Here is a 13625-nt window from a genome sequence, read left to right as displayed (position 1 = left end):
CTATCTGCTCGCCCTATATGATACAATGTAGCGTAAGTATCTACTGTTTGCAGCCTCAGCTCTACGTTACATGACGTAGCATATATACATATACTGTGATACTTGAGTTAACAAGACCCTTAACTAAGGCAGTCTCTGGTTTTCTCAATACTTTATCAATCAAGCCACCTACCGTTTGCAGCGCTATCTGCCCACTCTATACAATACAATGAAATATGAGTACATAACGCCAGGGTTTATTATTGACGTCACAGGATCCTGAACCTTAAACCTAACCCCATGATAGTTGTTATGTAGTATCTGCCTCTTTTTGTAGCCTGTCAACCATATTGTATAAAACAGAGCCTCCAGCTCTTCGAAGATCTCGCCCTTTGTCAGTCATATGACACCCTAATCGGCAATAGTAGATTTTCAGTCTCCGTTGTATACCATGCGTACAGCGCTGAGGCATTAGGAAATTTCGGTCGGCAAAGAGCGGTTTATGGGCGGTGAAGCTGAGGGAGATGGCTTGGAAAATGCAAGAATAGATGAGATTGCAAAGTTTGTCTCGAGGTCCCTGATTTCCAGCAGTGCGGGTGGCGCCTTTGTTCACAATTGATGCTAAACAAAAATAGGTGGAAGATATTGATAGGAAGAGGCTTCGTAGATTCTATAAACTACAGAAGAAATCACATAGTTGCCCGCACTGCATCTTTCAGCTACAGACGAAAAGTAACCAGAAATTCAAGCATCCGTATTCCTTGGAGGCAGCAGCTCCCACAGTTGAAGTGGGGTCTGATTTACCAGGGCGAGTCATTCTGGCCAGCAAGGTAATGAGTCTCATTATTTCTCTGGACCCAATTTTGTATATCTTTCAAAGGAGCCCTGGTATCTTTGTGGTCCTTATATGCGCTTGCTTTGAAACCGTAAATAAGACCATCAACTTGTGCAGCCCCAAGGAGAGCGTTGGCAAGTTTAGCTTGATCAGTTGCAAGCGTCCAGCCGAAAACTTTACCGAACTTCCCCTCATCTCTCATTCTACCTGCCTTTCTCAACTCGGTACAGGTATAATAATCCGATTCAGAGCAATTTCCAAACTCAAAATCAAGCCAAAAATAGCCGTAGTCCGCGACCCTCTTTTCATTTTGGATTTTAGTCCCACGGCGTTGAAACGCGTTATGGACATTGGCTGCCCTGTCGTTGATGCTGACTGCTTCAAGGGAGTTAAGTTCGTCGCGAATGACGCCGAATGCCCTGCCATTCACATGGCTTCGGGAAAATCCGTACAGAACTCGCACACCCGATCCTTGCAAGTATATCCTGGACAGGTCCCGGAGTCCTTCGATCGCGTTCTCGTCGGTGCTATATTCGTCTGGTTTCTTCAGATCTAACCAGACGAAGTTAATTGTCTTGCCGTTTCGGCGCTGGTCTTCAATTGCTCTGAACATATCCACTGCTTTGTCTCCGGGACTGGTGACTGTGCCGTCATGGTCACAATACCAGCCCTGGCGGCCCCATGAGCTCCAGCCCCGCATATCAATTTCAAGAGCATTGGCGCCATGGGCTACCGCATCCTTCATTCCCTGAATTGTCAAGACTCTATGGGCGATGGCAAAAATTGGTTTTCGATCCGTATGATATTCATCGGACTGCTCCTCATATTCGAAAGGATAGTCTTGCCCAAGAGAAAGCTGCGAGGAATCGGTGGAAAAGTCGGAGTCCGTAGACGGCCAGGGAGACTCATCACTGGTTCCCTCTAGTGTTGACCGGGAAAGAGAATTCGCGGCGAAGTCTTCCTCTTTAGGCCGCGATACAAAATTTCTAGTGGGGCCAGTTTCCTCGGACTGCGGAGAGCCATCAATGTCAACGGGCTGTCCGGGATTATTGAACTTGACATTGGACCTAACAAGCTGCGTTGGGAAGCCAGCAGCAAAGTCTATGCTAGCAAGCCACGCAGCTGCACATATAACGTAAACAACGTGCCGTAAGGACATCTTTCGGATCCTTCGGAGTGCGATAAACAGCAGGCGTGGACTGAAATGATTAAGGCTTGATGTTACTTCTTGAGGAGCTCCTTGAAGATATAATTCATGTGAATCTATCGGAAAGGGCCTTGACAGAACAGACAAGCTCACCCTTAAGTATTTCAACCCCTGTCGTACTGCGGGAAAAACCGGATCATTAAACTGAAGTGCGCCAGATCGACGTACTAGTGCTGCAGTGGGCCAGTGGTAGACGTCACCAGCTTTGTGAAAGACAAAACGGAGTCACCTACATCGTGACGGTTCTCGAACCCACTAATCCTCGGGTGTGGATGCAATATATCAGTCCATTGAAGATGTGTTAGTGACGTACCCTTGAGCATAATGTAGGAAGTTTTGAGATTATTGTCCCAATCCAGTTGGACAGGAGCAAGACGTGAGATCTCAGAAAGCTCTAGTAGCAGACGTGTACGGACAAGCAGATACCAGGCCACCCCTATCTAGTGAGGTAGTCTTTGCTGAATAGTCCCTTAGGGAACTTACTGCGTACCTGGATTAGCCTAGTAGACTACGCTCGCTATCAGTAAGACTCTTGAAGGAGAGCTATTCAACTGATTCGATTGCGCTGTTCCCAACCTCCCCTCTCACGGGCACGGAGACTTACATATCTAGCCATCCATTATCTAGTATTTCCTTCGCTGTAGGACGGTCGCCAGTGTCAGGAAGTAAGACTGTTTCCAGGAGATGAATGCCCTCCTCTGGAAACCGCAGGTATTCCGGTATCGATTGTATTGTTCTATCTTCTCGTTCTGGATCCAACTCTGGCCAGCGGTCTTTGCATTGTTGATCGTTGCGTCCAGCAGAATATTTTGAGCTTTGATATCTGAGGGTCATTCGTCAGAGCTTCAAGACATAAAAAGCGAGGTGTCTTCAATGCGAATCTAGATGGGTGACCCCCTCTGCATGTAACTCCTGGATGGCTTTAAGGGCGTCTTCCATAAATTTTGGATTCCGGCGAAACCAAAAGTAGTCAGACGTACGTTTTCACGGGCTTCCCACAGGAAACCATTCCAGCACCATTCCATGATCCGTATCACTCTCAGTTGGGTCCTCGATGACGTCTTGCTTGGTCAGTACATGCTTCAGCCCCTTGATGAGCTAGCATATCAGTCAGCATCCTAGTCTTCCTCGATGGGAAACTATGAATCCAACCGTCTCAGACCAGCAATCTTGCTAAATCTACATCACATTTCATGAATGGCTCTTCACATTCCATCATGAATAAGTGCTGAATGTGTGTCCTGATCTCCCGTATAGCACTTATTATGCCATGTGTCTGTTGCTGTATCTGCCGCCAGCGGGCTAGGCGCAAGGAAGGAAGAATGGAAGAAGAATTTACGAGGCAGCGGGAAGGTGGCTGTGAATGAAAGGCGTCCTACTATTGAGCTCTGATAAGCACGCTGGACTTCCATGCTCCGGGCCTGATAACAAGTCCAAAGAGTGAAAAGCCAGAGGGGCCCGGAAAAATAAAGAGGAGATATCAGAGGAGCGTGAAATAGCTCCCTATTAACAGCCTTAGTAGGGTTCAAACTCCCTGCCAGATGCGTAGGACTGCATGCAATCTGCCGAGCATATTTCCATAGGAGAGATCGGCTCCTCCATCTCGTATTCTTGATGGCGCCAAGGGAAGCTCGAGTCTACCTACTGGGGAATTCATCGTACAATTTGATCCCGCTCGCATTTTATCCCCCTTTTTAGTTAGCTTTGTCGTAATATTATTAATAATAGACTGACTACAAAGTACGCTGTGACGCTCCAGAGGCAAAGGATGTAGATATATTGTTTAAAGGGGATACCCTCAGCTTCAACTTTGCTTTATCAATCCAACTTCGAATGGCCATTCCTTAGGGACAGATTCTTTTCTACCATTCTTTTGTCACTCTTTTCATACATTCTTGTCACTCATTCTTTTTCTTTCTTTCAAGGAAAATCTGTATAATAATCCACTGATACCAACCCCTAATCATCCGATACAAATCCCACGGCAGAATGCTCTCCAAGCTACTGACGACGGTCTTGCTTCTGGCTACCCAAGCCTACGCAGCAGATGTATCCAAGCTCTTCCACTACGAACTGGGACTCAACGGAACTGCCCACCAAGCAGAATTCCAGTCTCGCACCCACGCCGGATACAGACTTACCTACGTCAACGGGTACTACTCTCCGGAACACAACCAGACTCTCTTCTCCAGCATCTGGGAGAAAACAGGCACTACCTCCCCCGCTCCCTGGATCAGTCGACACGGCGTCACAGCTACCCAGTACAACGATCTCTCCACCGAGCTCTGCAGCAAGAAATACCATCCCGTCGTCCTCAACGGGTATAACCTCCCAAACGGCAAAAGACGCTTCGTCACAATCTGGGAGCAATCTCCCATCGGGGTCTGGAAACAGGCTGTGGATCTGTCCATTGACCAGCTCAAGGAAAAGGTTGCCAGCCTGGCTCCCCTACGTCTCACCTCGCTCAGTGGCTACACGATCAACAATGAACTGCGCTATTCGGCCACGTGGGGGGAGCGCACGTCCTCGGACTGGAAGGGGGAGTGGCTCTACTATGCTAATCAGACGGGTGTCGTGCAGGCGTATCCTGACGAATGGAAGCCCACGTATCTTCATGCGCATTCAGTGAATGGGGAGCCTGTGTATGATTCGGTTTGGGAGAGGTATACGGGCCGGGGATATGGTGCTCAGCTTTGGTACTATGAGGATAATGTCACTGCGGAGGGATACAAGGCGTTTTTCAACAGCATGACCAAGCAGGGATATAAGCCTAGGATGTTGACTGGGCATTATTCGAAGGAGTGTGGTCTGCGATATGTTAGTGTCTTTTATTGAGGCTTCTGTGCCGGCGAAGGACTTGTCCTCGACTATTGTGTCTGTCTTGAGAAAGGAAGGGATTAACTTGAAGATGAAGACTCTATTTAATAAAGCAAGGTCATTAAATTGCGACATAAGTAGTCTATAGTCATAATCAAGAACTATACAAGGACCTATACTCGCTAACAAGAAGAAATTTTAGTTACATGCACACGCCAATGCTCACGGTGGCCATCTTGTCATGAGATGGAAGGGATCGAAGCGGAACTTGATGCCGTTAACATCAAGCAATGCAGAAAAACCTCTCCAAAACTGCAATCAATGGATAGCAATATTTTTTAGAGTTCAATATTCAAACATTCCAAGCTACATGGCCTGGCATATGCGGCCCTCCGAGGCATCGGTTTGACAAGTCACTGAAGAGTGTTAACAATGATTCTCTGATCAATGACAAATCCTCTATTCAATGCTGGATGAAGGGAACTATGTGCGAGCATTACGCATAATCTGACATATTAGCCTGCTCTGTTTCCTCCTGGCCTGCCCGCTGTTCCGTAAGTGGCGTGGATGTGCGATACCAGACGGCGATTGCTTCGGGGCGGTTCATAGGCTGGCAAACGACGAGTTCGAGTAGATGAGAATGAGACACGCTGTAATGAGAATTTGGTCACGAGTCCAAGCAGCTTCGAGACTCCTGCGAGTATCTCGTTATTTCCTGAGGCATGKGGAGCAACCTTAGGCACCACACAAACATGGGATCACGTGGACCTAAGGCACTCAGCCAACCATTTGAGACTTCCATTGCATTTGCTCTAAGCCTCTAGTCCTGACGGGAGATAATCAAAGGGGACTACGGTCGATAAGGAATAGGGTGAAGTCCAGACGCTACCAAAGTGGGGCAAATGACTCCCACCGGCCTACCGGCTGTCAGCAAAGTCGGCGAGCTCGAGGACAGCTGGATTGCACAGAACAACTCCGCCCACCATTTTGTCCCTGACTAAACCATGTTTTGTCTTCATCCAACCACCAACAACAACAATAATAATAATGGTAGATTCAAATTGCACCAAGGGTCCAGCGGGCTCGGACTCTGGTGTACGCAAGTTTACGCTTTCGTGTTCTCGATGTAGGGCCTCAAAGCTAAAATGTGACCGCAAAGAACCATGTGTCAGTTGCCATTACCTCCATGCGATTCATCTATTTGAGGCTGGAGGCTCATCTTCTCTTTCCAGATGGAATGTATTAAGCGCAACATCGGCCATCTTTGCACCAAAGATGAGCGTCAACCAAGAGCCAAACGATCAAAAACTGAGCACAAAGACAAGACCGCCGCCAAGAAGTGAGTGGAGCTTGTCATCACTTGGTTATTGACAGCTATCAACTGATCCTTACCTTATCAGTGGTCCACCAGCGGATGGGGACGATGAAGCCGAAGCAGAGGAAACAGCGCGACTTTTGGAGCATTTCGTCGAAGGAGTTCCTCGTCCAAATGCATGTCTGCCCGGTTTCTTTGGGCAAACACCATCGTCAGTGGCGCCAGACTTTCCGAACCGGTATTGGTCGAGTAATGACCCCAAGCGACATGGTGAAAAGCTCGCCTTGATCCGAGAGATTGTCGACGCGATGCCGGAGCCGGAGATGATTCATGTTCTTTTTCAAGTCTTTGTCACTCGTTGCCAAGGTCCCTTGGGGAATGTGGTCCATACTCCGACGTTCATGAAGCAAGGTGAACAGTTTCGCGATTGCTTAAGTCTTACTTCACCGGACTCGCGGGTCTTGGCCATATCCAGGACAATTTCTATGGAGACACTGGGCTGTTTCCTCTTGGCGGTACGTGTAGTATACACTCCCCTGGAGGCTTCTGCTCACATTATTGTTCGATCCTAAGCTGGTACTCGGTCTCGCTTTTCATCCTTCACCTTCTCTACTAGGTTGGACTCCTACGCATTTTGCTCTACGTGTGGAGGAGTTTAGAGCATCCGATCTGCGCTCCAGGACGTGGAGGTCGCTGGGCTTGCGCTGTCTCCACGACGGAGTGTCTTTCTTTTGTGGCTCAATCGCCGGTTTACAGGCCGCAATTATGCTTTTGCTGGACGGCAAGGAGGGCTTGTTGGCGCTGGACGCTGTTCTGGTCACTGCGATTTCTGGAGCCCGCAAACTCGGTCTGCACCGTTTGGGTGACATCAAGCTGGACGTCTCTGAAGCGCACTCTGTACCCTTGGAAAATGGCACGTCATCACCTGCGGAACAGCCGCATATTCGAACGGAAATAGGTATTCGCATTTGGTAGGCTACCTGGGCAGAATAATCTTGAGTCGAGCTCTGACGACTGCGTATAGGTGGGCGCTCGTACAAAGAGATTGGTCGCGCGGTCAGGCCCTCGGCTACTACACCGTGCATCCATCGCATTTCAACACTCGGATGCCGTTGCACATCGATGATGATGATCTCTGTCTGTCGACGTGGAGGGTAAGTGTCAATGGCGAAATCACGGAGCGGCCCCGTTCCGAGTTCACGATGCTGTCGTACACTGTCCACGCCCATGAACTCGCCACCATTGTACGCGAATCTATCGATCTATGGGGATCAGTGACTCAGCAGCCCGATGCGACCACTGAATTGGCCAAGTTGCGCAAACATCTCAACAACAAGTACGAAGAGTACATGGCGGGTTTGCCGTCGCATTTTCGATTGGGAAGCACTGTAGGCCTCACGGCCACCGGTCCAATGATAGCGATCCCCGTGCACCGATGGATGTTGCACCAGCAACTCTGGAGCTTACTCCTGCGACTCCATCGAGCCAATCTGTCATCTCCGATTTGCCGTGCTTCCTGTCAGCTTCTGGCCCAAAACATTATCGGCACCCAAGCTCAGATCCAGTTGCGATGCGCTGTTTGCGGCACGCTGTCGACCAGCGACACCCAGCTATTCAATGCGGCCGTTGTGTTGCTCCTCGATCTGCTCTTCACGCCCAAGCAAGCGGATGCGGACAGTGCCAGTGCACACCTCAGCCGAGTGATGACTCGCGACAAGATCAGGGAAGCGATCGAATTATTACGGACCAAGAGCATAACGGAAGGGTCGTCTCTTCAGGATCTCCACTTGGAGCAAGTCAAAGGGTCTGCTCAGCGCGGTGTCGTTGCTCTGGAAGCCTTGATGAAGCTTGAAGAAGAAGACTCCGACAATAGCGCTAAAAGCTCCCTAAGGCTCAAGGTTGCTGATATTATCAGAGGGTTGAGCGGAAGCGTCAACCCTGCCACCGCACCCGCGCAAGAGCAGCAGGGCTCCTTTGACGGCGTTTCGCCGTGTGATGTTTCGGTGCCATTTGCCAATGTCTCTGAGGGGTTCCCTGACTTGGGCGTGCTGCCGATTCTGTCCAATGGTCTCAGCCCTAATTTTTGGCAATTCTTGGACTTTCCCCCGCCCCCATTTGATGATCACACTAAGGAGGTCTCGTGTGCTACTCTGGGGTACTTGCCTGGCCCCCTTGAGGCGAGGACTTGTCAATTTGGCGATTCATATAGTAGTACTCCTGGCACTCGTATGAATGACACATCTCCGTCTCTGCAGACTGAACTGATTGGAACGGGTGGAGGGAGTCACTCCGCCACGACTCCTTCGAGCGCCGATGCCTACGCCGCTGAGTTCTATTATGCCATGGGTGACGGCGCTGTGGCCTCTATGGGACGCTAGCTATCTAATCCACATTTTCGTATTTCCTTCCTTCCTTATCAACCCCTACGATCATGAAGTTTATATCTGCATGGAAAAGGTACACTAGCATGTTCATTCAATTCATTGAAAAATCAAGTACGAAAAGCAACGTCAGAGGGAATTTATCAATGCGTTGCCGTCTGTTCCAGGCAAATCCACAAAGGGATCATCAGCAGGATCCGAGTGCCAGCGGTATTCCAAACTAAAGGCAACGGAATGCGCATGATGCAGAGCTTTCTCCTTGCTGAAGCCAGTGATGGCTCTCTGCTCGCCCTGGGGAGAAGCCTTTTGAGCCTCAGGATAAGCCAGGCGGTTCTCGGGCACGACATACGTGCTAGCCAGGAACGCAAAGCCGGCGTCGATGCCCGCCGTGACACCCGAGGAAGTCAGGAATTTCCCGTCCTGCACCCAGCGGGCACGTTTCTGCCATTGGACACCGGGGTCTAGCGAATCGATCAATTAGCATGTGCTCTTGAAGTCCGAAACCCAGACGGGGCCATCATATCATACACTTCGGAGTCAGCTCATCGTACAGCCGCTTGTTCGTCGTCGCCTTCCGCCCATCCAGCCGGCCAGTCGCAGCCAGCAAGATGGAGCCGGTGCACACGGTGAAGACATTGGCGGCGCGGTCGACCAGCTGACTGATGCGCTGCAGCAGGATCGGGTCCCAGACCAAAGGCATCATGCCGAAGCCACCCGGGATGAAAAGCGTGTCAAACTCCTGCTTCTCTCTGAGGGCCTCGGCCAGCGAGAGGGTCGGGATCACGCCGATGCCGTTCTTTATGGAGGTTTCGAGGCCATGTGGCGAGTCTAGGTTGTGCAGGCTGACTAGCTCGAGAGTGTAGTAATCGCTTCGGGGGACGATGGCGCCCAATGGGCCGAAGAGATCGAGAGCTTCGAAGTCGTTGAAGACCAGCGAGAGAATGCGGTGCTGAGTCGGCATTTCACTTTAATCTATTTCTATTTTCTGATGCAATGGAAAACGAAGGTATTCCAAGTGGTCTGAGTCGAGGCTGAAGATGGAGTACCACTATCTCACCTCGGATGTCGTCTTGGGGCTTCTTGGTATTTGTACCTTTCTGATGCTAAGAGTCGTAACTCGTAATTGGATTCCGGGAACATGGAGAAGACCTAAGGAATTTTCCTCGGCGCTCTGAGAGCAAACGCGGATTCGTCACTGAACTGAAACTGACCGAAATTCCGTGGAGTTTTGCGGACGCTCCGTGGCTCCATTCAGGCCCCTGTAAGAATGTGTAGCGCCGATGTTAGTCTCGGACTTGCTGACGGTTCAGTCTCTAACAGTCTAAGAAGGGTTAATTCTGTACTACTCTGTACTTAGTGGCTTTTCTTCTGTTGGACAGTTGGCTGTACCCCTCCGCGCTTAAGTAGCCCGCACTGGGAAGGTCTTTCCCTGATCCTTGAGGGATAATGATGCTAATAAAGTATGTATCATTCTTGAAGTCTAACTATAAGCAAAAGGCAGTACGGCCTCGTATTCTCTAATGAAACACAGGTATCTACACAGCTGAACTACTGCATAGGAGGCACAGCCTTCTTGTAAGCAGCCTGCACCTCAGGCAGTGCGTCCAGCTTCTTGATATAAGCCTCAATCGCCGGGTACTCCGCAAAGGGCTTGAGTGCAGACCCAGTCAGCACCGAGCCTTTCAACCAGGGCAAGATGGCAAAGTCCGCGATGGTCAGCCGGCCCAGCGCCACGAACCCGTTCTCCGCGGAGACCAGATGCTTGTCCAGCACGGCCCGCAGACGCTCCACTTCGGCCTGGTAGCGCGCGATCACGGAACTGTTGGGCTTCTCGCCGTGGGCGCCCTCGTGGAAGACGACGAACCAGACCAGTTGGCCTTGGTAGGGGCCCAGACCGGATACCTGCCAGGCGAGCCACTGGTTAACGATTGCACGTTCTTCGACGGTGTTGCCGGCGAGTCTGCCGCTGGGGTCGTACTGGGGTTGTTGTTAGCTGGCTGTTTAGTGTAATTTGGGATACTGAGGGCAGGTACCTTCTCAGCCAGGTATGTGAGGATAGCGCCACTTTCAAAGACGGTGAAGTTGTTGTTTTCGTGGTCGATCAGGGCGGGGACCCGGCCGTTGGGGTTGACCTTGGAGGTATACTCGGGATCCTTGACGGTGCCTTTGCCCTCGCCGAATCCGAGAGGAACACAGTCGTAGTCCAGTCCGAGGTGCTCGAGGGCCATGGCCACCTTGACAGGATTGGGGCCGGGGCCTATAGGCATTCATTAGCGAGCTCCAGGTCAATCGGGAAGAAAACTTACCGGCGTGAGTGTAGAGGGTGAATGGAGCCATTGCAAAGTTAGACGAGCAGAAAAATGGCTGTGGGATCCGGTTGAAAGTGAATCGAGATCGTGATCGAAGTCCGTGTCTTAGAGAGGATAGAAGCCCTTTATGTAGATGATTGCTCTTGTGGATGATGCTGTTGCAGTGGTCAAGATACACTTCCAGCGCTGTCTTTATACGTCTGAGGCCATACTTGCGACAGTAGAAGCTATATCCTGAACTCCATATTGATAAGCAACATTCGTCCGCGGAGCAAGAGAGCCTTCACTCCATGGAAACCGAAGATGGAGCTATGTGGAGTGACAGCTATGGCCTCGGCCAATGATAGCAGGACCTCACAATCAATACGAGCCCCAAACAAGCCAAGCAGTCTTAGCTCTCGAGATCGACGGAAAGTGTGTCCTCTGTGGAGATCATCGAGACTCCGTGGGCGATCCCACGATAATCCGACATGGCACTTTCGCCCCGAAACTCCGAAACTCCGAAACTCCATGGACATACGACTAAAAATCATCTTTGTGGAGTTGATTCATCTGAGCCTTATTACGAAAATTGGTGAGTTAATCATTCTTCCATTGGAGCAGCCGCATACTTCCCATACATGATACAGCCACTGTTGTAACTATATCTCTTGATAAAGCAACAGGCGGACAAGCCAACATGACAGATTATGACAGGGAACATGACGTCTCCTGCTCAAAGCATTGCTATATCAAAGTCAAGATGCAGCATGACGGCTCGGTGGACACGCCCTGCATCTCAGCCTATGCCTTTTTACTTTCCCCAAACCCGGCAATGCTTCTAAGCATTGTGGACAGACCATCACTCTTTCTAAGATCTCATCCTGGCGAGAGAAGATGTCTGCCTCTTCACTGCATCTCGTCGCAATTTCCATCATTTTCTGACATGTCGGGTCTTCACTAAATCCAGATGGCTCCATCACATTAGGCTTTCGGGAATGAGAGTCCCAGGGCGTTGTCTTCAACAGCACATATTTCCAATTCTCGAAAAACAGCACGCGGTGTTCATTAAAGGCCGCCAACGCCGTAGATTCACAGCAGTTTTTGGAAAGTTTATCAGACAGTTCTGCGAGTGCACCCAGGACGTTGTCAAGAAGCTCGCTGAAATTTCCAGAAAAGTTAATCATGGTTGCTATTTCGAACCAACGCAGGCATTTTCCGGACGCCAGGAATTCGGTGAGCTGCTGAACCATCACATCTTCTTCTGAGGACTCAGTGTCGTATGCATTTTCATCAGAACAGACTTCTGTGCATGTCAATGCTTGCACTAGAGCGTAATGGAAGGGGAAGTGGGATTCAAATTTGTAGAAGCTGATCGGAGCTGAAGAATCACTTCTTAACTCGTCAAGGTGCTGCTGCGACTCTGAGCACTCGGTGAAATACCACACGGCCGCAATTCCTCGAGACAACTTCCTTGTCCGTGGTGGCTGCAGTAATATGTCCGAATCCGTCCAAATGCTCCCCCGCGAAAGATATTGATAGAAGGACTGGTGGACAGCTGCTACTTCGTAACCTGTATTCGTCTGACGAACATCCACCAAAGGGCCGGCCAGTCTTCTTGCTAATCCAGGAGTGTCAAACACAGGCTCCCCATCATTAGCGTACTGGAACACAGTGTCCATGATCTGAAGGGGTAGACGGTCTTCCTCCTGAAGTAGAAAATCAGGCAAAATGTCGCTGATATCTAACCAGACATAGAACCAACGGGCGAATCTCCGTTCGTAATCAGAAAGTCGGTTATTATTCTCTTGTATTATGCGGTCATAAAGCTCAGAGAGACCCAGGGGTAGAGATGAGAGACACGCTGTGACGGCTTTGCGGCTGGGCGCCCGCGCAATATCATCCATCAGTAGCCGTGCATACAACCACAGACCGTCGGCCTGCTTTGAAATTCTGTTCGCAACCTGTTCTGCCAGTCCGGTGTTCGCAATGGACGGGATCCCCTTAATCCGTCTTTGTACGTAAGAGAGAATTTGGTTCAGTATGTTTCTTGAGTCTAGACGCAGCAGATGAGAGGACGCGGTGCTGTCTTCCCTGTTTCGAGTAAACAAGAATTTATACTGAGCGCGCTTGTTCGGGCCCTCTCTGCGACTGACTCCTCCTTGAGCTCTGCTCGCGGAGTCATCCTTTGGGAAAAGGGACTGTCGCCAATAATCTATATCATTTTCATCATCATCGATTATAATGAAGTAACACTTCGGACCTTCGAGATGGGTAATCGTCTGTTGGTACAAATCAGAAGCCATGCTCACCGAGTCCAAGACAGCTCGTCCACTGTGCTGGTAAGTACTCAGCATCTGGTCAGCCATACTTGGTTCGTATTGCAAGACCTGGGCCAAAAGCGTTCTCATTATGCAGACCGTGTCTCTTTTCTCGGGATTCTTTCTATCACAGAAGAAGTAGATAACCCGTCCATACTGCGACAAGGTTCTGACGAGGAACGCAGCAAGAGTACTTTTCCCACTCCCAGGGCGACCGACAATCCGCAGCCTCTCGTTTCTGGGCGACGAGAACCATTTCTGGAATTGATCAGACTGCAGCACCCAGTCACAGGATCCGTCTGAATACTGGGAAAGATGTCGCTGCAAGTCATCCTCGACTGTGGAAGGACATAACCAACATCGGATTCGATGGAGATTTTGTTCTGAACACGTTCAAAAATCAGTAAATGTGCAATTGAAATGATAATATGTATATAGACATGACAAACCTCGCGTCTCTTGGGCCAATTTTTCCCTCACTT

At 49.9% G+C, this 13625-nt stretch overlaps 6 protein-coding genes across 6 annotated transcripts; 2 read left to right on the top strand and 4 right to left on the bottom strand.

Moving 5' to 3' along the window:
- Window positions 1–779: 779 nt before the first annotated feature.
- On the bottom strand, window positions 780–1973 carry Asppvi_005769 (glycerophosphodiester phosphodiesterase family protein; the record flags this gene model as incomplete). Its single annotated transcript, XM_043301682.1, has 1 exon — window positions 780–1973. One exon carries the CDS (start codon window positions 1971–1973, stop codon window positions 780–782), a length of 1194 nt encoding a protein of 397 aa, XP_043157617.1.
- A 2037-nt stretch (window positions 1974–4010) lies between these two features.
- Asppvi_005768 (uncharacterized protein) lies at window positions 4011–4856 on the top strand (the record flags this gene model as incomplete). Its single annotated transcript, XM_043301681.1, has 1 exon — window positions 4011–4856. One exon carries the CDS (start codon window positions 4011–4013, stop codon window positions 4854–4856), a length of 846 nt encoding a protein of 281 aa, XP_043157616.1.
- Window positions 4857–6070: 1214 nt separating this feature from the next.
- On the top strand, window positions 6071–8531 carry Asppvi_005767 (putative C6 transcription factor; the record flags this gene model as incomplete). Its single annotated transcript, XM_043301680.1, has 4 exons — window positions 6071–6177; window positions 6239–6668; window positions 6727–7124; window positions 7178–8531. The coding sequence occupies 4 exons, from the start codon at window positions 6071–6073 to the stop codon at window positions 8529–8531; spliced, it is 2289 nt and encodes a 762-aa protein (XP_043157615.1).
- Window positions 8532–8663: 132 nt separating this feature from the next.
- Window positions 8664–9495, bottom strand: Asppvi_005766 (DJ-1/PfpI family protein; the record flags this gene model as incomplete). Its single annotated transcript, XM_043301679.1, has 2 exons — window positions 8664–8995; window positions 9063–9495. 2 exons carry the CDS (start codon window positions 9493–9495, stop codon window positions 8664–8666), a joined length of 765 nt encoding a protein of 254 aa, XP_043157614.1.
- Window positions 9496–10082: 587 nt separating this feature from the next.
- Asppvi_005765 (glutathione S-transferase family protein) lies at window positions 10083–10871 on the bottom strand (the record flags this gene model as incomplete). The annotated part of the gene is made up of 3 exons (XM_043301678.1): window positions 10083–10511; window positions 10568–10791; window positions 10841–10871. 3 exons carry the CDS (start codon window positions 10869–10871, stop codon window positions 10083–10085), a joined length of 684 nt encoding a protein of 227 aa, XP_043157613.1.
- Window positions 10872–11569: 698 nt separating this feature from the next.
- Window positions 11570–13399, bottom strand: Asppvi_005764 (uncharacterized protein; the record flags this gene model as incomplete). The annotated part of the gene is made up of 3 exons (XM_043301677.1): window positions 11570–11614; window positions 11683–13212; window positions 13301–13399. 3 exons carry the CDS (start codon window positions 13397–13399, stop codon window positions 11570–11572), a joined length of 1674 nt encoding a protein of 557 aa, XP_043157612.1.
- Window positions 13400–13625: the final 226 nt, after the last annotated feature.

Source organism: Aspergillus pseudoviridinutans (genome assembly GCF_018340605.1).
Source record: "Aspergillus pseudoviridinutans IFM 55266 DNA, scaffold_4, whole genome shotgun sequence".
Classification (NCBI taxonomy): domain Eukaryota; kingdom Fungi; phylum Ascomycota; class Eurotiomycetes; order Eurotiales; family Aspergillaceae; genus Aspergillus; species Aspergillus pseudoviridinutans.
This window is presented reverse-complemented; position numbering and strand designations above follow the sequence as displayed.